The sequence below is a fragment of the Neofelis nebulosa genome, chromosome 2, assembly GCF_028018385.1.
Source record: "Neofelis nebulosa isolate mNeoNeb1 chromosome 2, mNeoNeb1.pri, whole genome shotgun sequence".
Taxonomy (NCBI): Eukaryota; Metazoa; Chordata; class Mammalia; order Carnivora; family Felidae; genus Neofelis; species Neofelis nebulosa.
Window position 1 is genome coordinate 28,300,267 of NC_080783.1, and position 27,365 is coordinate 28,327,631.

The 27,365-nt window shown below is 43.0% G+C and overlaps 3 protein-coding genes and 1 non-coding gene across 4 annotated transcripts; 3 read left to right on the forward strand and 1 right to left on the reverse strand.

Moving 5' to 3' along the window:
• The first annotated feature begins 1,551 nt into the window (after positions 1-1,551).
• Positions 1,552-3,573, forward strand: LOC131499284 (gamma-crystallin A). The gene is made up of 3 exons (XM_058707166.1): positions 1,552-1,680; positions 1,785-2,027; positions 3,237-3,573. Exons 1-3 carry the CDS (start codon positions 1,672-1,674, stop codon positions 3,507-3,509), a joined length of 525 nt encoding a protein of 174 aa, XP_058563149.1. The 5' UTR covers positions 1,552-1,671; the 3' UTR covers positions 3,510-3,573.
• A 9,898-nt stretch (positions 3,574-13,471) lies between these two features.
• Positions 13,472-15,881, forward strand: LOC131492828 (gamma-crystallin B). The gene is made up of 3 exons (XM_058696659.1): positions 13,472-13,537; positions 13,633-13,875; positions 15,541-15,881. Exons 1-3 carry the CDS (start codon positions 13,529-13,531, stop codon positions 15,814-15,816), a joined length of 528 nt encoding a protein of 175 aa, XP_058552642.1. The 5' UTR covers positions 13,472-13,528; the 3' UTR covers positions 15,817-15,881.
• A 2,692-nt stretch (positions 15,882-18,573) lies between these two features.
• On the reverse strand, positions 18,574-18,679 carry LOC131505821 (U6 spliceosomal RNA). The gene has a single exon (XR_009258591.1). It is a non-coding gene; the product is annotated as a U6 spliceosomal RNA (small nuclear RNA).
• Positions 18,680-23,574: 4,895 nt separating this feature from the next.
• On the forward strand, positions 23,575-25,358 carry LOC131492833 (gamma-crystallin C). Its single transcript, XM_058696671.1, has 3 exons — positions 23,575-23,704; positions 23,813-24,055; positions 25,019-25,358. The coding sequence occupies exons 1-3, from the start codon at positions 23,696-23,698 to the stop codon at positions 25,289-25,291; spliced, it is 525 nt and encodes a 174-aa protein (XP_058552654.1). The 5' UTR covers positions 23,575-23,695; the 3' UTR covers positions 25,292-25,358.
• Positions 25,359-27,365: the final 2,007 nt, after the last annotated feature.

The window sequence follows — 27,365 nt, forward strand, 5'->3', positions numbered from 1 at the left end:
GTAAAGGAAAAATAAGTGTAGGCTTTCTTTCAATAAATATAATATCTACTAGGAAAAGAAAATGTTCTAGTCCTTCAGCACTTTGCAAAATGCTGATTAAGCACTGGTTTAGCTTGTAAATACATGTAGCAATAATTTGACCAAATGACCGTGAGTACAGCTTTCACCTCTTCTGAGGTTTTGATGTGTCACCTTTCCGCAGAAACAGGTGCAAAAACCGGTGTTTCGTTTGTTGGCTTTTGCTGAAAATCGTGGGGTGTCCCGATGCGGTGGTATGGCTGGGGAGACCGATGCCGCCTTTTCCACACGGGTTCAGTTGCGGCTGTAACTGAGGTTTACCTGAGGCCTGCAGCACTAGGTGGAGACTGAAGATACATCAGTGACCTGTGGATACACTGTCTAGCTTCCTAGGACTTCGCGGGTTTTCTTTGGTCTAGCCCTGCTAATTGTGAGGGGACATTTTTTTTTTCCTCTGTGGCTATTGCTGTCTCTCCTTTTGCCATCTGCACATCTGCTTCACGTGCTGCCCAAGGACTTGCCCAAATGGTGTTGTGAACACTTACTGGTAGCTGTGGTTGGCTATCCTCTCGGAGCCCTCCATGAATCACAAACTACCATCTTTCTACATACCCACAGGGGACAAAGACGAGTCAGTAGGTTGGCAGCGGTGGAGAAAGCTCTTTGGGCAGTCACTTGGGTTCTAGGAAGCAGTGACACTCCAGGAAAGGAAAAATCAGGCAAATCACGATGCTAGTTCTGAAAACAAAAAGCAACCTTAGACGACCGTTGGTGGGAGAGAGGGAATGGAAGGATCCTGTATGTTTTCCTGCTCTCAGAGGGTCTCACAGGGTCTCGGGAAATCTCTTTATTTTTAGCCCAAGGAGAAGTGCTCGAGCTCAAAACAAAATATACTTAGTTTCAAAATTTGCTGCTTTTCACCAGCAACTCAAAGTTATACATTACAAATTGAGTTTGTTTCTCATCCCATGAAAGTAATATATACTTATGTAAAAAAAAATAAGGCAATCAAAAACAACCAAAAGGAGAAATAAAAACATAAAACTAGGACCTATCACTTTGCCATTTATTGATAACCACAACTGACATTTTGGTGGATACATACACCATTGTTATCTTTTTTTTCCCCTACATAAACATACGCAAAATGCTTTTATCAAAACCATATCATACTGATGAGGTAGTTTAGAAAATGTAATTGTCGCTCAATTAGAGGATTTTTTTGGTCACCCTTAGCACTTCAAGTCCTTCTGGAACTCAGAGGATTGTCATGAGTCACCCCAGATGGAACCACCCCTCATCTCAGCAGTTTCCATAGGCAAACACCACAAAATGCTGGGCATGTAATGTATTTCTAGAGAGCTGCATAGGATGAGAAGTGCGCCCTTTGTCTCCAAGGTCATAATGGCTCTGCTGACTTCAATTCCTTTCACTGGAGCTAGTGAGGAGAACTCGAAAATGCCAGAGAGAATGAGAGCCCCCTGCCCCATGATCCCAAATGAAAAAAAGAGTGAGAACATAGAAATCCCCTCACGCACTACCCCCAGGCCCCTTTTGTGTTGTTCTTGCCAACGCAGCAGCCCTCCTGCTATATATACCGGCTGCCACTCTTGTCCCCATCACACTGGACGCTGATCATCGCTGCCGACAACCATGGGGAAGGTGAGCCACCCGAGCGAGGTGCCATGCCATGTCTGTTGAGCGCCTGCTGTGTTCGGGGCACTTCCCCCGCTGACTTCTGGCTGTCCCCTTGTTTTCCACCGCAGATCACCTTCTACGAGGACCGGAGCTTCCAGGGCCGCTGCTACGAGTGCAGCAGCGACTGCCCCAACCTGCAGCCCTATTTCAGCCGCTGCAACTCCATCCGCGTGGACAGCGGCTGCTGGATGCTCTACGAGCGCCCCAACTACCAGGGCCACCAGTACTTCCTGCGGCGCGGGGACTACCCGGACTACCAGCAGTGGATGGGCCTCAGCGACTCGGTCCGCTCCTGCCGGGCCATCCCTTACGTGAGTCTTGGTTCAACCAGACTGATGCGAAAGCATCACTGATCCGTCGTCGTAAATTCCTGTTTGTAAAAAAGTCAGTTTGTTTCAACCCAGGACTAGTGTTCACAGTAAGGATAGCAATACCTGGCTCTCAAGCCTTGAAAAGAAAATTGTGAGTAGGCTTATGAATCACTGGAACCTGTCTCTCTTTTTTTTCTTACTTAAGGACAAGACTTAAAAAAAAAAAAAAAGGACAAGATTGTTTTAGGGCACAAGAAATCGCAACAACATAGCCGCTAAAGTTAAATTTGGTGGCTTTTAGATGATCCCTAAATTCGAAATAAACATCACCTTGCTCAGAATAGCTAAAAGCCTGTTCTAGATCATTGCCTTTTATTAATAGAAACACTTAATAGACTCTGGGAGAACAATATCAGTGTAATGTGTGCTGGCTGTATTAGTGACTGTTTTCTATGCAGCCTCTATGGCATAAGGGTCTAGAAACTAGAACGATATGTCTCAGCTTCCTCCGTGCCTCCCAGGAGTCATTATCACCTAGTTTCTCTCCAGGGTCATTAATTGAGATTTCATGGGCATGGCCCTCCTCAGAGCACTGCTCATGTTTGTTAAACATGTTGAGTTTGTGTTTCTGATTGCCGATGATACCAAATTATGTGGTATGACAAGCAGATTCAAGAAGTGAAACCAAAAGTAGGCTAGAGAAATTTGCAGATGCAAAAAGACATATAAATATAAGAGGAATTGCTTTGAAGCAAGAACTTCAAATGGCTCAGGTGACTTGGTAAAATGTCAGACATGTCAGAGTAAATACAAACTGTTGTACATTCTGAGTGAAAAGCGACTTAGAAACAAGCTTGTTAGGACTCAGTTATATGCAGCCATAATGGAAAAGAGTTCACATCCTCTCTGCAGACTCACTAACTACAGTTGGGCCCGATGGTTTCCTACAAAGGACTTTTGTGACCTTTATTTCAATGTTTGTTTCTTCCACAAGACAGTCCACTGGTTTCTTCCACAATAAGTCCACAGTCTTATTTTAATATTCGTCCTGACTTGTTAGGAATTTCCAACAATGTGAGGAAAGGACACATACTCGGCAGGATGGTTTGAAAACCATGCTTCATGAAGGTACAGGCTGACTGAGCCACTTTTACGGAGATCAGGGAGGCACACAACTGATTTTTCTTCTTTTGTTTATTGTCACAACAGACCAGCTCTCACAGGATAAGGCTGTACGAGAGAGATGACTACGGAGGCCTTGTGTCCGAGCTCACTGAGGACTGCTCCTGTATCCACGATCGCTTCCGGCTCAATGAGCTCCACTCCCTCCACGTGCTGGAGGGCTGCTGGGTCCTCTACGAGATGCCCAACTACCGGGGGCGGCAGTACCTGCTGAGGCCGGGGGACTACAGGCGCTACCACGACTGGGGGGCCATGGATGCCAGAGTGGGCTCTCTGAGACGGGTCATCGATTTGTACTAGGCTGTGTGTTTCTTGTTGTGATCCACGTCAAAATGCAATAAAGATACAAATTGTGTTCCTGGCACTAAGTGACTCTTGTTCATATTTAAACAATAATTGAGTTCTAAGGAATGGTGACCCCTGGCAACTTACCTGACGCTGAAGATCAGGTGTTTTGAGTGTTTACGGACTTCCTCTCCATCAGGCAACGGTATTTGTGAAGGCCCCACTCGCATCATGGGAAGCAGGGAGAAGCACTATGTCTGCTTCTGCAACCCATGATCTGCAAAAGAGAGGAAGGGCAGATAGAACGAAAAACTATTCGACTATCGAAAAAAGAAAATAGAATGAGTTATGGCTGGGACACCAAAGACAAGAGGTTGCTGGAAAGCTTAGGGCAGCTGAAGTCCCAGATAAGACGAGTCAAGAAAAGCTGAGTGAAGACGGGTTTTTACGCAGAATTCCCAAGGTAGAGAAAGTCAAGCATGCTTGATGCGTTCAACTGGTAGGAAAAGTGTGTATGCTGAGTTAAAGGGCCTGAGTCGTTCCTGCTTCTGCTAATTACTAGTAAAGTGACCAACTCAGATGAGTTTTTTTAGGGACTCTCCCAGTTTCAGCAACGAAAGTCCTATATTGTGGGAAGCCCCTCAGTCTCAGGTAAATCGTGATGGTTGGTTACCCTACTTAACTGGCTTATCTCTTTGATCAAGTCACTTCTTACCCTCTCTGTGCCTGAATTACCTTATTGAAGACTACAAGTGGATAAGAAATTCCTGCTTCACTAAATCCCAGTACACTTATGATGAAAAGATAAGGAAAGATTGTGAACACACTTTGTTCTTTTTAAATTATTATACAATAATTATTATATTATTATTCTACATTACAAATGCAGAAAATTCAGGCACCCTCAGTGTCCCCTCATTTTCAACAGTGCGATATGGTCATCTTTGTTTTGGATTCCAATATGAATTTTTATCAGGACTCAATTACCAAAGACTCAATCATGCAGAATGAAGTATTAATATTTACTTCCTGCGTACCTCTGGAGTTTCTTTCCACTTAAAGCTGCTCTCCCAGAATGCCAATTCTCTTTCCAAATTTATATAAGCAAAAATAGTGCCCTGTCCCAGTTAACTTCTTTGTCAAAATTGAGAAGCTGATTTTAATATTCATATGGAAATGCAAGGGACTTGGAGAAGCCAAAACAATCTTGAGAAAGAAGAGTGAAGTAGGAGTATTTCTCGATTTCAGAACTTACTACACAACAACAGTAATCAAGACAGTGAGGTACTCGCATTGGGTAGACATAGAGGGGAATTAAATAGACTCGAGAGTCCAGAAATTAACCCATGTGTCAAGAGACTTTTGGAGTGCCTGGGTAGCTCAGTCAGTTGTACATCTGACTTCAGCTCAGGTCACAATCTGCACTGACAGCTCAGAGCCTGGACCCTGCTTCAGCTTCTGTGTCTCCCTCTCTCGCTCTCTCTCTGCCCCTCCCCTCTTTGTGCATGTGCACTCTCTCTCTCTTGTTCTCTCTCTCTCAAAAATAAATAAATAAGCATTGAAAACAAACGAACAAGAAAAGCAAGGCAGTGAGGTCCTGGGTACCTGTGTGTGTCTATATGGGTAGACATATAGATGAATAAAATAGACTCGAGAGTCCAGGAACTAACCCATGTGTCAACTGATTTTTGACAAGCATGCTAAGATGATTCAATGGGGAAAGAGTAGCTTTTCAATAAATGATGCTGAAACTACTGGACAATGACGCGAAAAAGAATGAAGTTAATCCCCTATTTCACACCATATATAAAAATTCGCTCAAAAAAAAAAAAATCAAAGACTTCAGTGTAAAAACTCAAGCTGTAAAACTTAGAAGAAAACACAAACATATATCTTTGTAATCTTTTATTAGGCAATGATTTCTTAAATGTGACACCAAAAGCATAAACCACAACAACAAAATCAATTGGACTTAATTATAATTAAAACCTTTTACACATCAAAGGACACTATCAAGAAAGTGAAAAGACAGCTTATGGAATGGGAAAAAATATTTACGAACTATATACCTGAGTACATGTATCCAGAGTCTAGAATATATATATATATATATATATATATATATATATATATATATATATACATACAGTAAACTTGAATATGTATCTTTCTGAAGAAGATATACAAATGGCCAATAAACAAATGGAAAGATGTGCAACGTTATTAGTCATTAGGGAAATTCAAATCAAAACCACAAGGGGATACCACTTAATACCCATTAGGATAGTTATAATAATTTTAGGGAAAAAACCCAGAAAATCACAAATATTTGTAAGGACATAGAGAGATTGGCATGCTTATAAGTTGCTGGTGCAAGCGTAAAATGGTTCAGCTGCTATGGAAAACAATTTGGCAGTTCCTCAAATAGTTAAACATAGAGTTATCATATGACTCAGCAATTCCACTTCTAGATATATATTCAAAAGAATTGAAAGGAGTGTTCAAACAAGCATTGTTTATAGCAGCACTATTCACAATAGCCAAAAGGTGAAAACAACCCAAATGCCTATCAATGGATGATTGGATAAATAAAATGTCATATATACATATACGGAATATTATTTGGCCACAGAAAGGAATGAAATACTGATACCTGCTATAACATGAATGAACCTTGAAAACATTATGCAAAGTGAAAGAAGCCAGTCATATAAGAATATGTATTATAGGATTCCATTTATATGAAATTCCCAGGTTAGGCAAATCTACAGAGACCATAAGTAGATTAGTGGTTGCTTAGGGCTGGGTGGGGGATGGGTGGATAGGGAATGAAACTAAAGAGTACAGGATTTCTCACTGTGGTGATGTGCATGTTCTAAGACTGACTGTGACAATGATTGCACATTATCTATGAGTATACTAAAATCACTAAACCTTAGGGGCCCCTGGGTGGCTCAGTTGGTTAAGCATCTGACTCTTGATTTCAGCTCAGGTCATGATCTCATGGTCATGAGATCGAGCCCCGAGAAGGACCCCATGCTGACCATGCAGACTGCTTAAGATTCTCTCTCTCTCTCTCTCCTTTTGCCCCTCCCCTGCTCTCTCTCAAAAAAAAAAAAAAAAAAAAAAAACCAAAAAGCAAAAAATTGTTTAATTATATTTATATACTCTGAATGGGTGAACTGTATGGTATGCAAATAATATCTCAATAAAAATGTTTTAAAAAATAATGCTTTGGGGCACCTGGCTGGCTCAGTTGATAGAACATGCAGCTCTTGATCTTGGGGTTTTGAGTTTGAGCCCCATGTTGGGTATAGAGATGACCTGAAAACAAACAAAAAAATCAAATAAATAAATAAATAAATAAATCTTTAAAAAGATAATGCTCTGCATAAAACCTTAAGTAATGAAGATTCTTTTAAAATAAGATTCCTTCTTGTTGAAGGAACTTGTGGGATAAATTATAAATATACACATATTATCAAAATGTTATGGCTTTTATCAATACCAAATATGCAGAAGATTTGAGGTTTTCTTGCTGGCCTAGCTAAATCATTGTGTTGTCCTATAGTTGGGTGACTAATGACATATGAGCTTTGTTGTTTTTTGGGGTCTTTTTCATATGAGTTCTCTTTTAACAAAAAATGAAAAGCCAAGTGACCTGTGTCACCGAAAATAACTTTGTTAATTTAGGATTTGGTTTTGTTTTAATCTGGTGAATTCATAGGCTTAGAAAATAGCATTTCATCTCACAAAGCTCAGTCTGCCATGAGTTTCCTTCTTTGTAAAATGAAGAGTATGGACAAGATGAGCTCTGTATTTCCTTCCAGATCTGATACTTTAAGACTCTTTTGGGTTTCAAAGTGGGCTATCTCAGTGGTTACCAAAGTGGGGTAACTCAGTGGTTACCAATGCAGACTCTGAGGTCCAGGGACTTGGATTCTGGCTTGACCACCTAATGGCTGGGTGACCTTAAGCAACTTGCTTACCCTCCCTGAGCCTCAGTTTTCCCGCTTGCATAATCTTATGAGGAATATATGAGCTACCTCATGTACAGAAGCTAGCCTATGGCAGGAGCTCAGTTACTAGTAGCCATGACTCTATCAGTTGTGTCTAATTGTGCTACATACATGGACTTGATAAGGAAAAGGGGTCGGAAGAAATGAGCTGTTCTCTAGAAAATTCTTTGAAGTCAAGGAAATGTAAACATCTTCAATGTCCCTTTGACAGTCACCCAATACTACTGTCTTAGAAGTCTACACCCAAATAAATAAATAGGGGATTTCAGAGCTTTTTATGGTCAGTTAATGCTGATTTCTTCAGCCTGGCAGCAATCAGTCATTGAAGAGTCCACTAGAATTTACCAGAACTGTTAAAGACAAAGATTTCAGGGTTTGTAGGGACACAGCAGGCCAGTTGGAGGCTGGACCTTTGCAAATTACAAAAAAAAAAAAAAAAGTGTGACATTGAGAAATGTGTAATTTAGGGAAGAGATACCTAGAAGTGTATAATTTAGAAGTGTATACCTAGAAAGGTAATACACAAAACAAACCATTATTACATGGAGAGGCAATTAGTTTAGGCCTTGGAGGCTGACAGACTTGAGTTCAATCCCCAGTTCCTCCACTTACTAGCTACATCTACCTTTTTGGATTTGTTTCTCTATGGTGATCAGTACTGTTATTAGACTTAGTCAGAGATCTTGGCTTGAACTGGGTGCTTCAGAGAGCCTTACTCTAGACTCCCAGCTATAATCGTTCCCACAGGACAGAAATCTGTTGGATCCTGGAGACAAGCCTACACTTCTTCTAGACCACACACCTTTTACCTGGAGCTCCAGAATTCCCTCTATTTAGACCCTTGTTTCCAAGACTTAAAGGAGAGTCTTTGCCTGGCCTATCCTCCCAAGGCCACTGGGAGTCAAAAGGCGGCTGTTTATGGGAAGTGGAGGGGGCAAGGAGCATGCAGATAGAGTGTGTATACGTGAGGGAGGGAGAAGCTGGAGGCGGCTCGATTTATGCTCTTGCCCCAGACCTCACAAACATTTGGGAGTTTCCATAATAACTGTGCTGTGTTGGCTACATGATGTACTTTGTACCAGATTCCTGGTACAATGTCTGGAACATACTAGACACTCTTTATACAGTAGGCTATTCATTAATACCTATTATTAATAGGTAGGCTATTTATTAATACCTATTATTATTTCATCACCCCGAGCCAAGTGAGTGCTGTAAAATTTGCTGCAGTTTCAATCCTAACCACGTAAATGAAGGTAGACATGGCTTCCTTCAGCGGAGTGTCATGTCAACGATGTGCTGACGAACTCGAGAGATTTCTCTTGGGAGTGGTTACCAGTGAGTCAGGAGAAAAGTCCGCAAATGCTTCAGGAAAAGCCAGCGTATAAACTAAAACGTTTGTGTGGGGAGAGAGGCAAAGGGTAATGAACTATTTTCACTGAGGCTCCTAACAGGCCTCAGGCAACTATAATGGCTCCTAAATGAGTGATTTTGTTTTTACAAGAAGCCAGGCTTGGGGCGCAGGGGTGGCTCAGTCAGTTAAGCGTCCAACTTCAGCTCAGGTCATGATCTCCCAGTTTGTGAGTTCGAGCCCTGCATCGTGCTCTGTGCTGATAGTCCAGAGCCTGGAGCCTGCTCCAAATCCTGTGTTTTCCTCTCTCTGCCCCTCCCCAACTCATGCTCTGTTTTCCTCTCAAAAATAAACATTAAAAAAAAAAATTTTTTTAAAGAAGAAGCCAGGCTTACAGTAGATACTTTCAGATATTTTGATATACAAGTTTATTTAACCATTGAGTTCCTAGAGGACCTTAAACAGCTTTCTAATTTTTTTCCTGATGTAAATGAGACCAGTTCTTCCAAAAGAGAGTTTTACAGTTACTTTTAAAGAAAAATAAAATGCTTGTACATAACTTGAGAGATAAACTCAGTATTCAAATATTTCTGATAAAAGCCTCATTGGCCTCAGTGCCCTAACCTCTGACATATTTTAGCCTGGGCTGCTGGCTGATAATACAAAGAGACATTACAAAGCATGCCTTGCAGCCCCCGGGACCCCAAGTCTCATTCCATTGATCCATCCATCTTTTAAAGTACAAGGAGGTAGCTAAGAATCTTCTTTATCATTTTCCTTCACAAAAATGTTGCTTATCACTTTTTCCTTCATTTCCGTTCTCTTTCTCAGGCCACCTCTCTTGTCTCTCACGCTTAGACACTAGAGGTAAGTTCTGAGACCTTCACAGCATACCCCGGTGGTGCTTAAAACCTCCCCACCCCAACGGCAGGCCTCGCTGCCCTCTGCACACACCAGCCTGCCTGGTTTCTGGGCCATTTTTACCTCCCTTCAAGTCCTCCCAGGTCAACAAAGGCGGACAGAAGAGGAAGCATCAGAACCAGAGCAGTAGCTGAGTGAGTGGGAGAAACTGGCTTCCGTGTCTCTGAGCCCACACGGGTGACCTCACACGGGAGAACTATCGTTATCCAAAATAGAATTAGAATCATTATTTTTTCATGTTCTTCGTGCTTCCAGGGCTCTATTTATCCACCCACCTAACTGATAAATCATCATGGGGGATAAAGGAGTGTGACATGCCCTTATTCTTGAGCTCATGACCTTGCTGAAGACAACGAAAAGAAGGAATTCGACGAGAAAGGCAAGGCTGCAGTACTAAGTTGGGTGGTGACGAAGTGCATGTAGGTGCTCGGAGAAGAGACAGCCGAGTAACAGCTGGCCTGAAGAGGGGGTGTCCTAGGAAGACGGGCCTAGGCTGCCTTGAAGACTGGGTGAGCTTTGATAAGCCTCTGGGAAGGGAAGGCGTTCCAGTATCGAGGGATGATTCCTTCCCTGGGCCCGGATCCTCACAGACATCTTGAGTTCAAAAGGCAGAATGGGAACAGGTTCTCTCCAATAAGCCCTCCTGCACTGTCAAGATTGAAAACACACGCCCCCACAGTTTTTCAGCTGGATTGTGTTTATTCCTACTATTTCTCTACTTAAACGTGAAAGAGTGTAATCAAACAATGAGAGCAGGGACACTTCTTCTGACCTGTGCTTTACGTATCAACTTCCCTTTCCCGCACCACCTCAAAGACCTCCAAGGCACTTTAACAGAAAGGACACACAGCTATTAGGTAAGGGAGAATGAAAGACAAACACATTTAAAAAGACTGCATTGGTAATATAGAAATGAGGAAAAGGGCAAAATGCTACTGTTGGCCAAATCAGGCCTAACTCACCAGTGGGTCTGAAATGCACCCACACACGCACACAAGCACACATACCCTGAGTCTCTGCTATGGCTGATGACGACCCTGGCTTCTGTATTCTCAGTCCATCAACCACAGTGGGCTGGGTGTAGAACGGGGGTTTGTCAACGACCTCACGGCAACGTGTTCTTGGGGGGATTTCCCCTACTGCACATTCCATCGCAAGTTACCTCTTCTGAGGGCAGCAACGACCAGTCCAACCTGCAGACCTGTTTATCCACAGCAACAGGGTGCGTGCAGGTGGACAGCAAGAGCTGGACGCTCCGTGCCGGGGCGTCTGACACCAGCAGTGGATGGACTTCAAGGAATCTCTCTGCTCTGACCGCACAGCCCTTGCCTATGTTATTCCTTTTCTCGGTGCCTTGCTTCAAGACCACCTCCAAATGGTAGTCGTCATTTGACTGTGAAATCAAAGTTACCAAACAGAAGACCTTTGCTAAATTAGATCAAGCGTTCCAGTATATGCAATTATCCACGGATCGCATTTAGTCTGTATACAATAAGCAGAAGTGTAGACACCATGACATCGAAGCCCGGAAGCAGAAACTTATTTCTTTATTTATAACATTTTTTAATGTTTTTATTTTACTTTTGAGAGAGAGAGAGAGAGAGAGAGAGAGAGAGAGTAGGGGAGGGGCAGAGAGAGAGAGCAAGACACAGAATCCGAAGCCGGCTCCAGGCTCTGAGCTCTATTAACGTTATCATCTTTAGCATTTATTAAAATGTGAACGATATATATATTTTTTTACCACTGGTATTGCTTTACAATGTTCCATGTACTTTCAAATCCATTATCTTATTTGATTTTCATCACCATTCCTATTTTATAAACGGGGAAACCGAGACTACACAAACAGCCACAGAAACTGCAGAAGTGCGTGCACATGGAGGTGTGTAGGCGTTGGTCCCTGAATGCGTTCTCCATAAACGGTGTCTATTCAACAATTTCATGACGTTTGTAAGCACTGGGAAGAAAAACAGCTTTAGAGGAAGCAGTGTGGATGCAAGGCACGGGATAGGCAGGGTAGGTGGTCACAGTTAGTGTCACTTGCGAGGGTGTAGGTCCTGACAGCACCACTCACCCCGTACCCGCCCCCAGTCCAGGTCCCTGATGCTCGAACATTGGAAGCTGACCATTGGAACCGACAGGGCGACCATACGACTGACAGGGCCTGAGTGTAGGCCTCTGACGCAAGGCCTTAGAGGGTAAACCTGTTACATGTCAACATAAATAACGTGTTGTTTTTTATGACTAACGTTTTTATGACTAACAACCGTATTTTCCAAAACAAAAACATTTAGTGAACAGATTGGCATTATTAGACATTTTTATAAATCTCTTCAACTCATATAGCCTCTGGACATAAACTCCACTGGGTGAAAAAAGTCAATAACATCTTGGTATTGTTGGGAAGACTGTTTTGACCTTCTGACCTTCCTGAAAGTGTCCCAGCGGCCTCAGGGGTCCCATACCACACTGTGAGATCCATACGATCCAAAGGCTGCCATCTGGCTTGGGTGCCATCCACATCTCAAAAGTCTGAGGGGGACGCCTGGGTGGCTTGGTCGGTTGAGCGTCCGACTTCAGCCAGGTCACGATCTCACGGTCCGTGAGTTCGAGCCCCGCGTCGGGCTCTGGGCTGATGGCTCGGAGCCTGGAGCCTGTTTCCGATTCTGTGTCTCCCTCTCTCTCTGCCCCTTCCCCGTTCATGCTCTGTCTCTCTCTGTCCCCAAAATAAATAAAAAACTTTGAAAAAAAAAAATTAAAAAAAAAAAAAGTCTGAGGAAGTAGGTCGTTGGTATTTTGAGAGCTTCTACATTACTCCTTACAGTAGCTCAAACCACCCTTACCAAGTGAGCAAGCGTCTGTGATGGGGGAGAGAGAAGGAAGATCTTAAGACGTTGAGGAGGGCAAGGATACCAAGATTAGGACATTGAAGGAGGGCAGGAATACAATGCCCAAGAACAGCAGTACTCCGGGCAGCCACCGGCAGAAGGAAGGATTTAGGCTCTCCGGGTGTCCTCAGCAAGTGAAGGAAAGTCATAACTATCTGCTTTCTCTCAGGTCAAAGCCAGGTATTGAGGGCCCACTATGTGCCAACCCTCTGCTCTAGGGCCCGGGGCACAAAGAAACAAGAGAGAGTTCCCAGCCCCCAAGAACCTACGAATTTCCAGTCAAGTATCGATTTTACTCCAGATAGACCCCAAAATACAAACGACGATGACCACAGAGTCTTGAACCCGAACTAAGCTTTGTGCTTTTTAAAGCACTTTCACAGATTGCTTCACTTGGTTTCCTCTTCCTTAAGATTCCTCATTATTTAAATTCTGCTTTTTAATACGTTTTAAAAAAATACACCAGTCCCCGAGCAGAACACATTACTTAGTTTAATTACCTTTGAGGAGTCAATGAAGCAGATTAGGCGACAAAATAAAAGCACGGGGGATAGAATTTCGCTCATCCTTTTGCTCAACTAAAAGAGTAAAGACTCTTTTCATTTTGGTGGCAACAACAGCTTTAGTGAATGAGAACAACCCGAACCTACCAGAAAGAATGAGAGAACCATTCAGCTAACCCCAATGACCAGGGGGAGGGGGAGCGGGGAGCTTGCAAATCCCCTTACTCACCGAAATGGGCCCCTTTTGTGTGATTTCCTGCGGAGGCAGCAGTCAGGGCTGCTATATATACAGCGGCACTCCCCCTCGGCCCACACAGCACCCAGCGAACACCTCCTGACCACTCTCTCCAAAATGGGAAAGGTAAGTGCTGGGTCCCTGATGCCGGGGGTTTGCCCTGGCGCAGCATCCTCAGCGGGGGCACATGGCCTCACGCTCCCGCACCTTCCATTTTGCAGATCACCTTCTACGAGGACCGGGGCTTCCAGGGCCGCTGCTACGAGTGCAGCAGCGACTGCCCCAACCTGCAGCCCTATTTCAGCCGCTGCAACTCCATCCGCGTGGACAGCGGCTGCTGGATGCTCTACGAGCGCCCCAACTACCAGGGCCACCAGTACTTCCTGCGGCGCGGGGACTACCCGGACTACCAGCAGTGGATGGGCCTCAGCGACGTGGTCCGCTCCTGCCGCCTCATCCCCCAGGTGAGTGTGGCTCTGTCTTTGTCTCTGGTCGCTTTGGAAGTGAAAGCCATGAACGAATACTATTCTTCAACCAAATCATTCCAACTACACAGCAGAAGGTGGGAGTGGGGCTACCGCATGTGGTCTGTTCTAAAAGGCTGTCTCAGATGGGAAGTCGGTCTTCATGAACCCTATGGTGTGTGCTTTTTTACTCACATGGTCCCAGATTCTTATATTTTAAATGGAATAAAAAATTAAAAGGCCAAAGTCTAATTAGGAAAAAGCAGGACAAATAGAAAACAAGTTGCCATCTGTGTAAGATATAACCTCTTTTTTTTTAATGTTTATTTTTGAGAGAGAGAGAGAGAGAGAGAGAGAGAGAGAGAGGGGATGGGTGGGGGAGGGGCAGAGAGAGAGGGAGACACAGAATCCAAAGCAGGCTCTAGGCTCTGAGCTGTCAGCACAGAACCCGACATGGGGCTTGAACCCATGACTGTGAGATCATGACCTGAGCCAAAGTTGGATGCCTAACCGACTGAGCCACCCAGGCGCCCCAAGATATAACTTAATGTCATCATTCTGAACTGTATCAACTCAGAAATAATATATCAAAACTCAGATAGATACAATCTGGGTCGGCTTAATTTTTTTTAAGTTCATTTATTTATTTTGAGAGAGAGAGAGAGAGAGAACACAAGCGGGGGAAGAACAGAGAGAGAGGGAGAGAGAGAGAGAATCAATCCCAAACAGGCTCCGCATGTCAACACAGAGCCCCATGTAGGGCTCAAACCCACAAACCATGAGATCATGGCCTGAGTTGAAATCAAGAGCCTGATGCTTAACCCAATGAGCCAGCCAGGGGCTCCGGGTCTGCTTACCTGATAAATATATGTTTGCTTGCTTTGGCTCACTTTCCTATTTAATTATCTTCCTGTCCTCTATTTTTTATTCTGATACCATGGTCACTACCTATTAGTTTACTTAGAGGTATAAATTAAAGGAAAGGCCAAATCCAAAATCAAAGTTTGAATTCAATATTTCTTAGAGAGTGATTTCACAGTTCTTAGAGGAATGTGCTGGAGTGTGGGAGGCACGGGTAAAGTGTCACCCAAACAGAGCTTAATGGAGATGGTTCTTGTTGCTGAGGGAAATGAAGACGGGAAGGGAAGAGACCAGAGAGGAAGTTTAGACGCCAGATAGGTTGATATTGAACACAGAGATAAAGAAAATGTGTCATCTTATTTTTTACAAGAGATTAATAATCCCGTGTTCCATAATGTACATAAAATAGCTAAATGTTGATTCCTCTTTAACCAAAGTAATGTATCGAATGGGACTTTTCTTTCCAGTGACTTACACTTTTCACCTTTGAGAAGGACCTGCTCTAACAACAAGCACCAACATGATCAATTTTATTTTGGACGAGTCTTGTTGCTAGGGACAGAGATGTGGATGGCAGTGAAGGGTGGCTGAGTTCTGCTCCTCATATTACCCATAAATCACTAGATGCCTGGGTAGGCGATGGGGTGGGGGGTGGGCAAGGCTCACACTGCAACGTGATTGTTCTGGAAGCAAACCTGGACTCCAACAAGTTCTGGGTAGGTGTGGCCAGGGAGGTGCAGGAGCTAGAACACTTCCATTTCTCTCCACTTGTGTTCATTTACTTTTTCTTTTCTGCCACCCCAGCACACCGGCACTTTCAGAATGAGGATCTACGAGCGAGAGGACTTCAGGGGACAAATGTCAGAGATCACAGATGATTGTCTCTCTCTTCAGGACCGCTTCCATCTCAATGAAATCCACTCTGTCAATGTGCTGGATGGCTGCTGGGTCCTTTATGAGATGCCCAGCTACAGGGGAAGGCAGTACCTGCTGAGGCCCGGGGAGTATAGGAGATACCTTGACTGGGGGGCCATGAATGCCAAAGTTGGTTCTTTCAGACGAGTAGTGGATTTTTACTAAAGTACTTACGTTCTCCGCTCTTCTCTTTTAGAATCCAATAAAATATTTAGCTTGTGTTTCTCGCACTATGGAGTCCTGCTTTTCTTTTAATCTGTTAAGACTTCCTAAGCGACAATGGCACTTTGCCAAACATAATGACAGATGTTTTCATGATGGGAAACTATAAGAGGAGTAAAGGATATCATCACCAGCCTTCTTTTTTTTTTTTTAATTTTTTTTTTAACGTTTATTTATTTTTGAGAGAGAGAGAGAGAGACAGAGTGTGAACAGGGGAGGGGCAGAGAGAGAGGGAGACACAGAATCGGAAACAGGCTCCAGGCTCTGGGCTGTCAGCACAGAGCCTGACGCGGGGCTCGAACTCACAGACCGTGAGATCATGACCTGAGCCGAAGTCGGCCGCTTAACCGACTGAGCCACCCAGGCGCCCCTCCAGCCTTCTTTTAAAGACTAGCCCATGTAGGCTCAAGGTTCGATTCGACTGGGCAAAAGCCATTTATGCTTAGTCTTAGAAGGATAATTTTGCAGCTACAATGATAAATAAATAGCTATTGTAACACCCCAAGTTGTCCTTCTAGGTTATCCCCGCCATCTTTTATATATAGTCCAAGCCTTAGCTAATGAGGAAAGTTGTTCTCAGCATCTAGACCCTTACTTTAGCTTCAAAAACAAATGAAGAAACCAGCCACCCTCACCTGTTACGTGCCTTATCCTTCTAACAGCAGCCAATTCCATGTTCAGTACTTCATTCCTCCATGAGGTTTTCAGTCCAAACAGAATTTACTGTCTCTTTGCTATATATGCTTTATAGAAGAATTTCAGGATTTCTACCAAAACCACATACACATGGGGGACTCAGCCCGTATCATTTTAATAGGAAGTAAAGAATTATGACTATACATGGAAAATGATACTAAATGGAAAACAAGGAATTGAAACTTCCTGGAGAAGTTTGTTTGATGGCATGTATGTTTCCTTTTGGTATGTTTATTTTCCAGGGGTGAGGTTCAAGCCCAAGTTGCATGTTGTTATCTACTGCACCATGTTGGCCGTAGATAAAGCCAGATTTGAATCCAGCAGCCAAGACAGAGAGGGGAAACAAGATAAGTCCCATGACTAACAGAGTCCATAACACAAATCAATTAATTACTCAAGGCTAACCTAACCGTTCCCAGTACCAAAACCTAAAAGAAAGTTTTCATGAGGGTCCTAGTAAAGAGAGTACTGAGCAAACAACATTCTTAGTATCATCCTGCAGTAATTAAATATGGTTCTTGGATCTTTCTTACAAAGTTCCACAATGAAATAATTGATGGCTTCAGATCAAAATTCAGCTAAAGTGCCCCATTCTTTGAGATTCTAATGAAATGGCTGAAGTGTCATCTCACGTGGAGTGGGGTACTTGTGTACCCACTTTCTCCAACACACATATCCTCAAAGTCTCTTGGAATTCTGGAAAGGGAATGGGTTGTTTATGCTTTTCCCAGTAACCCTCCACTCTGAACTCCTGCCTTGTCATTGGGTGGACCATTTTGTTCTCCCCCACATGACCAGCCCCATGCATCTCACTGACTCAGATGGGAGACAGTTTCTTTTCCTTGAGTTCCTGAACTATCTCTCATATAAAGCCTTCATGGGTGCAGACAGCTTTATTATACAGGTTGTGGGAGGAGAGATACATGTTTAGATCACAGCAGCACAACAGTACAAATTTAAGATTAGATGACCTTGCTCTAAACAGTCTGCAAGTTCCAACCTGCTACCGGGTGGCCTGGTCTTCTTTCTCATTCTTGTTCCTCTCTCCTCTAGTCTGAGCTGTACCCACATGGCTGTTCATTCTTTATAGCTTCCTTCCATCCTATGCCCTCAAGGGCTCCATATCTCCATGTCTATGAACAGAGCAAGCATCTAATTTGTTGCTTAACCTGAGTCATTTTTGAGAATGAAAGGGTATTCTATTAAGGATTACACTGGGGCAAGAGGCATGAACCAGGAGTATTCCAGGCAAACTGGGGCACAAGGTTAGGCTATTTATAAAAGTTCTTTCCCTGGAAAATAGTCAGATTCTTGAATTATTTGGTATCAATTATTCCTAACTCTCAGTTCTTCAACCTTTAAACTCCCAACGATAGTATTAGCTTACCGGAAACATCAGCCAGAATTCTGTTTGTCAGTAATAATAACATCAGGCATAAATTAGAAAGCCAAAAGCTTCTTGGAGTGCTGGATTTCACATTATTTGTTTGGTAGACATAAAATCACAGACTGCAGACATGGAAATTATCCTGAAATACCTGAACTGAAAGCATGTAAAATTAGAGACCCTGGATGTCACTGATCAAGCTTTTCTTCGTGAAAATTATATTTCCATCCCTGGGGAACAGGCAAAGAGAACGGTATCCTCCCTCTAATCCCAGCATTAAAAAAAAAGCCAACAGAGGGGAGTAATGGTGGCAGGAGAGGAATAACGCTCAAACTAGTCCCTCACCTATGCTTCCTCCTCTCCCTCCTCTCTTGAAAGTGCACACTGGAGCCTCAGAGAGGTGAAAGGGTCTGAGATGAAAGCAGGCTCCAAGAGTGGAATGCAAGAAGGGATACCCTACAGGATCCCACTAACCTTTTCCCCAGGATGATGAAAACACAATTCAAGATAACCCCATTGTCAGCCTATATACCCTATACTCACCAGTATTTCACATAGGTCCTAGTTTGTAATAAGCCCAGGTTTTAGATCTTTTTTTTTTTTTTTTTTTTTTTTTTTTTTTTATGTAATGCTTCAAGAATTTTCACATCATCCTTGTGCAGGACCATGCTAATCTTCTCTATATTGGTCCAATTTTAGTATGCATGCTGCCAAAGTAAGCACCAGAATCTAAATCTTTTTATTCCTTTTCCTCTTTTCTCTCCCTTTGAATCTATAGCATCTATAGCATCTTCTGGCCAATCTAACCCACCAAGCAAAGCAACTGAGGTCATTCCATAAAGAAGTGCCAAGAACTGCCATACTGATGGATACCCTCAAAGAGTGCTCCTCCTTGTGGGTTCTCTCTCCAATGATCCTTCCTCGCTGCCACAGGGTTAGGTCCTGATGTTAGTTTTGTCCTGTTCCTTCTCCTCCAGACTTTAGGGGTTCTTCTTTGTGGGTTTATTAAAGCTAAAGTGACAATCACAACCACCTGAGCAGAAGAAATGTATTATGTTTAACACGAAAGCCAATTTGATCCAAATGGAATGCCATAGGAGTTAAGCAGAGGTGGGTCATTAAGACAGGTTGCCCCCTGTCTTCTTGTCATTTATTGAATAGTCCTCAAAGACAAGCAGAGAAAGAGAACCAGAGGCTGGGGCTATGATGGTGATGCTTCGTCTCTCTCCCAGCCTCCTTGTTTGGGATAGTTTGGTCTAAGTAGCTGCCAACCAGTTGACCTTTTCTCATTTAACCAAGCCTGTATGTGATACAAATGCTACATGAATTAGCAGGAAGCAGGAGGGTGGGCTTAAGATCAACTGCTGGCTGGACCTCGGACACTAGCAATACTCTGGAATTGGCCACTGCTGTTGTGACATTAACTTGGCATCTCAGGAAACACAAAAATTAGACAGAATGACCAAGGAACAGAGGGTTTAGGGGACAACACAACATTCCTGTTTTCTCTCTTTTGCTTACTCATCTCCCCTGTTATAAAGGCCCATTAAATAGATCAAATGCAGAGTGCTTGTGTCATCCTACACATTGAAAGTTGCAAATACTGAACTCTGATGGGAGCCCATATGCCTGTTGTGCTGAGCATTCAAAATAGGTCTCATGGACTATCGCAACAATGGGTTTCAGACTAGGGAATAACATTCATATCCTCCAGGCATTTAATGAGTTGCCTTTATGTGCCTGTTTTGCCGATCAGTGAGAATACAAAAATAAAGGTGGAATAGTCCAGAAAGGAGCTGTCCTCAGTTATTTTGAGAAACTGATGTCTAAACAACATAATTAGATAAGCGATCATCACCATCACAGTGGTATGAGCAAGATGCTTGGTAGAACCAAGTAGGCAGCACTAAATTCAGCCTGAAAGATTAGGAAAGGTTCAAGAAAATCTTCACAGAGGAATTGATACCTGAGTTGAACCTTTGAAAAAGGGGTAAGATTTCTCTGGGTGAAAAACGTAGAACTGGTGTCTTAGGGGGAAGGATCGCTACATTAAAAAACAAAAGAAGTACATAGGACAAACTTCCAGCTGTAAGATGAATAAGTTCTGGATATCTAATGTACAGCATAGTGATTATAGTTAATAATACCATATTATAAACTTGAGAGTTGCTAAGAGAGTAGATCTGAAATGTTCTCACCACAAAAAAAATTAATTATGGGATGTGACACAGGTGTTAGCTAACACTATGGTGGTAAGCATCTTGTAATATACAAATGTATCAAATCAATATGTTGTACACATTAAACTTATATAATGTAATATTTCAATTATATCTCAGTAAAACTAGGGGGTAAATGAGAAATGTGAAAATAACATTGTGCATTTGGGAAACTACAAGTGATTCAGTGATTCAGACAGACAGAGGATCTCGGGTCAGGTATGCCACGCTAAGGAAATGGTACTTGATTCTGGCTCAGGTCATGATCCCAGGGTTGTGGGATTGACCTCCATGTCAGGCCCTGTGCTGAGTGTGGAGCCTGCTTGAGATTCTCTCTCTCCCCCCAACCTGCTCTTCTCCCCTGCTTGTGCGCTCTCTCTCTCTCTCTCAAAAATATTTTAAAATAAAAAAATGCCATGGACTGGATGACTTAAGCAAACATTTCTTTCTCATAGTTCTGGAGACTGGGGAGTCTAAGGTCAGAATGCCAATAGATCTAGTGTCCAGTGAGAGCCAGCTTCCTTGTCCAAGGAGAGGAAGCAAGCTCTTTCCTGGCTCTTCTTATAAGGACACTAATTCTAACATGATATCTTCATCCTCATGACCTAGTTATCTCCCAAGGCCCCATCTCCAGACATCATCACACTGGGGATTAGGGTTTCAACATATGAGTTTGGAGGGGACACAAACATTTGGTCCACAGCAAGAACATGACTTGATGCATTTTGCTTCTTTTTACTTTATCTTATTTTAAAAAAATTTTTTTTTTATTTTAGAGAGGAAGAGAGCACAAGCAGGGGAGAGGGTGACAGAGACAGAGACAGAGAGAGAATCCCAAGCAGGCTCCACACTCAGCATGGAGCCCAACTCAAAACTTGATCCCATGACTCTGAGATCATGACCTGAGCTGAAATCAAGAGTCAGATGCTCAACCAACTGAGCCACCCAGGCACTCCTATGTGTTTTGCTTCTGATCACCCTGGCATCCTGACAGAATGTAGTTTGGAAGAAGGCAAGGCTGGACAGAGTCAGGAGACTGCGGACAGTCTAGTTGAGATATCGTGAGAGTCCAAGAAAGGCAACTGCAGTGATGGTGTTAGGGGGGTGTTGGAGGAGTGGGTAAAGGAAGGGAAGACAGGGGCCCCAGAGAGAAAGAGAAAGATCTGAAAAAAACAAGACTGAAGTTTAGTACTATGCATTTTCTGACCCTTTCACCTCTTTTCCTGTCTAGTCAACTTTATCTAGTCAGCTATATCATACTGGTATTTCTGTTGGGTTCTCTTTTTATGCGCATATAAAACTTTGTAGAACAAAGCAGAGAGCTCTTCTGCCTACGTGTTTAAGGAAAATGATGCGTAAGTGCTAATAAAACATTAGCTGGAGATGGCTAAAACATGTTTTCTTTACCAAAAAAAAAAAAAAAAAAGAGTAAACCAGAGTAGTATTTTTTAAAGTTTGATGCAAGAATGATCTGGTGTGGGTTAGAAATACAGATTCCTGGAGTCTTTTCCACATCTAATCATGCAAAATCTCAGGAGAGGAGAGGACCTGACAATTTGCAGTTTTAACAAGCACAGGTGATTCTTATGCTCACTGGAGTTTGAAAGCCACCAAATGAAAGCCACTAGATGATTTCTAAAGTGCCCCCCTCCATATATATACATACATATATATACATGTATATATATATATATATATATATATACATGTATATACACACATATATACATGTATATACACATATATATACATGTGTGTATATATATATATATGTATATACACATATATATGCAAAATGGATTCATAGCAAAGAAATTTTTCAGGCATCTTTGAGAGGATTGCATATGTTTGAGAGATTAATAGGCTGAAGTCATTCTTAGTATTGTCACACTATTACTAACAGGAGACATGTACTTAATGCTCATTTGTGCCAAGTGGGTGCCAAACACATTGCACACATAATCCCATGTATTCATGTCAGTGTCCCTCAGCCAAAGACCCCCAGAATACCTGTCACAAAACAAGTTGGTTTTATTACTTGTCACAGCAAGGGAAAACACACACCATGGGAAAGCACGGGGGGTCTCAGCAAAGGATGTTATTATAGGATCCGTACTTTGGTTGGGTGATTTGGGGAAGAGTCTGAAGAAGCAGGGGTTCAGTCTAAACTGGATGTTGTCAGAAAGTGGAGGTAATGTTATGATTCGACATCTCAATAAATCTACTCATGGGGAGGGTAGCCTAGAAGAAGGATGAAGCTACAGTTAATTGTGGAGGCTGAGAGGGGTGGTGTTTGGTATTGTGTGGGTGACATGGTGACTTTGCTTTCGCGTGTGCTTAACATTGTGAAGTGACCTTATTTTGTCTCACTGCATCCTGATCTCAGAGGAACCCTGCCGGCAGCTGGTATTCTGTGAGGCAGCTCTCAAGTGAGAGGGAGAGAGAGAGAGGGAGAGCGAGGGGGAGGGGAGAGCGAGAGCGGGGAGGGGGGCTCTCTCTTGTTCCCCTCTCTTTCTCTTCCTCTCAAGAGACTCTCTCTCTCTCTCTCTCTCTCTCTCTCTCTCTCTTTCTCTCTCTCATCTAACAGAGGAAAAACATGCCCTAGCTCTGAATGCCAGGACAGCTTCTGTAGGCAAATACCTCTCTCGTTTGCTTCTTTCTTTCTTTTTCAACTTACTATATCCCAGGAGATAAGTACCATGAAATAACTCAGGTTCTGAGAGGTCACGTGGCTTGCCAAGTTCATGTGGCTCCTCAGTGGACATTCTGAGCGTGCAAAGCTTTACTGCCTCCCCAGGCCCAACAAAGGGAAGTTACGCCAAAAAACAATATACTTCTTAGTCTTGGGCCCAGAGCCCCTAGAAACAAACCTTTCCCTTGGTTCTTACGACAAGTTGACTTGCAGGGGCTGATTTCTCGTGCATGAAGTACGCCCACCAAAGGAGTAGTAGCTATGTCTAAAAGCATCAGATCACCACAGTCAAAACTAGCAAAGATCAGAAACCAAACCTGTGTCCTGCACCAGACTGGCTAATCGTATAAAGGAAAAAAAATGTTAAGTCACAGCGGCCTCTGTCATCAAGGAAAATTAGGCCATGTTTGTGGCATTCCACATCACAGCCCCTGGAAGTGGGGGGGCACTGCTATAAAGGCATAGATTTTCCCGTAGAAATTACACGGGGCATAACTGAATCATATCCGTAGCGACATGAATTTCAGGTCAAAAGTTCAGATTGAGGTGCTGATAAATTTAGAAAATACTAAGAATCCACATAAAAGCAACTCTAGGGACTCAACCAGGACGCATTCAGAACAGCGTTAGAATATACCAGAGAATGAGGGCAAACTCTACAGGCATTTCCACTGAATGCAGCGTGTAAAAGGGATCCATAAAATCCCCTTACTCACCCCCGGGGGCCCCTTTTGTGTTGTTCTTGCCAACGCAGCAGCAGCCTGGCTATATAGACCCGCGGCGCTGCCGGCCCAGCGCACTGAACTCGCACATCCGTGTCAACCAGCCATGGGGAAGGTGAGCAGGATACAAGTTAAAGAAAAAGAGACATCAAGAGAGAAAATGCCTCTATACCAGATCTGTTGGGAGCAACTGATTTAATTCAGAATTATTCTTCCTTTGCAGATCACCTTCTACGAAGACCGGGGCTTCCAGGGCCGCTGCTACGAGTGCAGCAGCGACTGCCCCAACCTGCAGCCCTATTTCAGCCGCTGCAACTCCATCCGCGTGGACAGCGGCTGCTGGATGCTCTACGAGCAGCCCAACTACCAGGGCCGCCAGTACTTCCTGCGGCGCGGGGACTACCCGGACTACCAGCAGTGGATGGGCGTCAGCGACGTGGTCCGCTCCTGCTGTCTCATCCCCCAGGTGAGTCCGACCTCATTTCCATCACGCTGCCTGAGTGTCCTCACTGGATTACTGGGGGGTTAACGTGAGGCAGGTTTTCTTTTAAAGACACGGAAGGGTAGAGTGGGCTTTAGTTACTGCCTAAGCCCAGAGAGATAAATGCACAGAAACAGCAGAGAATATGAGAGGAATTCACTCATGGGAAGAGTCGGTCTTAGTTTTCATTTTTGCTACCGTTATGTCAATTACAAAGTTTTGTTACCATTATGTAACAAATGTAATATACAGAGATAGAGACCGAAACTTGCTAATGAGGAGCTGGTTGGACTTAAGAAGGTAGTATTTCGAACAAATTAAAAATTTTTTAAATTGTAATTTTAATTAGTAGTAAAGAACTGACAATGAATGAATTAGATAGGTTCCACCACAGACTTGTAAAAATGGAAACTCTATTGTTAATACAGACTATTCTAAGTTTGTGTCCAACTTTGGAGAAGGGAATTGCCCTTGATTTGGAAAAGCGGTTGAATTCTGGTTCCAAGTGACTAATCAAACCAATTTTCACTGAAGTATGTAATTTTAAAAGTCCAACTTTATTTGTACACTTCTATGTATATAAGTTGGGGAGATGATACTCATATTAAAATAATACTAGTTAAAATACTTTGTATTTTTCCCCAAAATATACATTTGACTTATCACCTAGGAATCAATGGAAATTAGGGAATTAGGAGTCTAGATATTTGAATTCTTGATGCATTCTAACCCAGACTTAGAACCTCTTAAAATTTGTATTTCCCAGATATGAAATAAAAATTGAATATGCAAATATTTGTTAAATGCTGGTAGAACACAGAGCTATCCACAGCATATGCAGCAATCTCAGAGTCTCAGTTTTGACACTGGTAGTCCCATCCCCCAACCTACCAAATTCATCTGTTGTTTGGTTGCTTCTTCTGCTCCTTGTCTTTGTGGACCAAGCAGACGAGCTCTCACAGGCTGCGACTGTATGAGAGAGAGGACCACAAAGGCCTCATGATGGAGCTGAGCGAGGATTGCTCCTGCATCCAGGACCGCTTCCACCTGAGTGAGGTCCGCTCCCTCCACGTGCTGGAGGGCTGCTGGGTCCTCTATGAGATGCCCAACTACCAGGGGCGGCAATACCTGCTGAGGCCCCAAGAATACAGGCGGTACCACGACTGGGGGGCCGTGGATGCTAAGGCAGGCGCATTGAGGAGGGTGGTGGATTTATACTAAAATAGGTTCACACTACCATTTTCTCAATTTGGAACCTAATAAAGTATTTAGTCTGTATTGTTGGCAACTGCTGACTTCTGTTTTTCTTTCATTGTGTGCCAATTAATTTACCTCTAAAGGCTCCCTGTTAAAGGTTGAGGTGTGACTAGGTGGGGAGGGCTCAGTTCTAGAAGCACTTCAAGGTAGAATGAGTCTGGAACAGGCTCCCAAGTGGGGGTGGAGGGATGAGGTAGCCTGTCTAAGAAGGAAAGGGAAGTCAAGGTAGAAAAATGGGAGAGGGTGACTGGTGAGGAGGGAGGCGTTCAGGTGAGGGTCTTGAGGAACAGCATTCTAGGAGTTTCCTTCTGCCCCAGCAGGTGAGTGGAAGCCATAGGAGGTCCCAGATGAGCAGTGAAGAGAAGCCCATTTGGCAAAAAGCCTGTTTAGGCTACATAAGGAATTGTATTGTTTACTTTTGAGCACAGTATTACATGACTAATGTCAAAGCTATAGATCCCCCTTCCTTTTCTAAAGTGGCTCCAGCCCCCGGTGCACCTCTTGGCCAGTATATCCCCTGGGCCAAACCCTACCTGAAGTGCAGTTAATGCAAAGCAATTAATGAGATATATGTAAATATTTTAAATAGACTTTGATTGAAGTAAAACCTGCTTGCTCACAAGTAAAGCCTTGCATGTTGAAAAAAATTGAAAATCTTTCCATTAGTAGAGAATTAATTTATTTTTAAAATTTTTCCTCTGAAGAAAAGCCTCCTATAATCCTACTACTTTACAAACTCTATAAAGAAAGAAGTAGAGAGGGTCCTTCTGATCCCACTCTTTATTTGCTAGCGCTTTTTTAACGTTTATTTTATTTTTGAGAGAGACAGAGACAATGCGAGTGGGTTAGGGGCAGAGAGACAGGCAGACACAGAATCCGAAGCAGGCTCCAGGCTCTGAGCTGTCAGCACAGAGCCCGACGCGGGGCTCAAACTCATGAGCTGTGAGATCATGACCTGAGCCGAAGTTGGACGCTCAACCGACTGAGCCATCCAGGCGCCCCTATTCCCCAACCCTGCTTTACACTTGATGGGCACCCTTCTTGAATTTTTTCCCTGTTTATATTGACATCTCATGAAATGCATGCTTTTTATTTATTTACTTACTTGCACATATTAGTCTGCAGCTTGCTTTTACCATGAAAAATGATACGGACATAGATCTAGATACGTATCTTATTCTATTTAATGGCTGCAGTGCATTCCGTGATTTGAAGACCCCCTAGATTATTTTACCATTTACCCATTGGTGACTGGGCTTGTCCAAGTTTCCTTTTACAAACAAGGCTGCAAAGAATATCATTGTACATGTACCTTTATCTACACATGCCATAACTTTTGGAGGATAGAGACCTAGGAGTGAGACCGCCCAATCAAAGCACAAGTTATTTTTAATTTTATTAGATTCTGCCCAATTACTGGCCACCCAAAGATCCTAACTTTTTTGAGTTAGTATCTTCACCGTTTTCTAAGCACCTACCATAGGCCTGTCATATGTTAGTACTGGGGATGAAACAACCCAAACAAATGAAAGGCATTGTCCCTACCACCACAGAGCTCTACCCAGAAATACGAGATGCTTACGTTAAACATAAGTATGTAATCACTTTTTAGAGTCAAGTACTTTTCAGGTACTAAATAATACATATATAATCACTTTTGTTTATCAAGTACTTTTATTTAGTACTTTAAAGTCATCCCGAGACAAATTTCTAGGGAAAATAAATGGAGTAATATTTATTTACATATTTCTTATGATACCAAATGGCTCAAATCATGATATCAAATCAAATGATTCTCAGTAGCTTAGGTTTACCAGACCGGTTTTCTTTAAATAGAGACCAACATAAGATTGCCAATTTTTGTTTTGCCAAGCAAGGACACTTAAAATTTAAACAAACCAGCAAAATTGTAAAACTAAGCACCATCTCTTCGTACATCATTTTACAAAAGAAGAGACATTTACAAAAGGACACTTTAATACCCCAAGATACACAAGCTCCTAGTAAACTATGGCTCCAACCAAGGAAGAATGCTTGG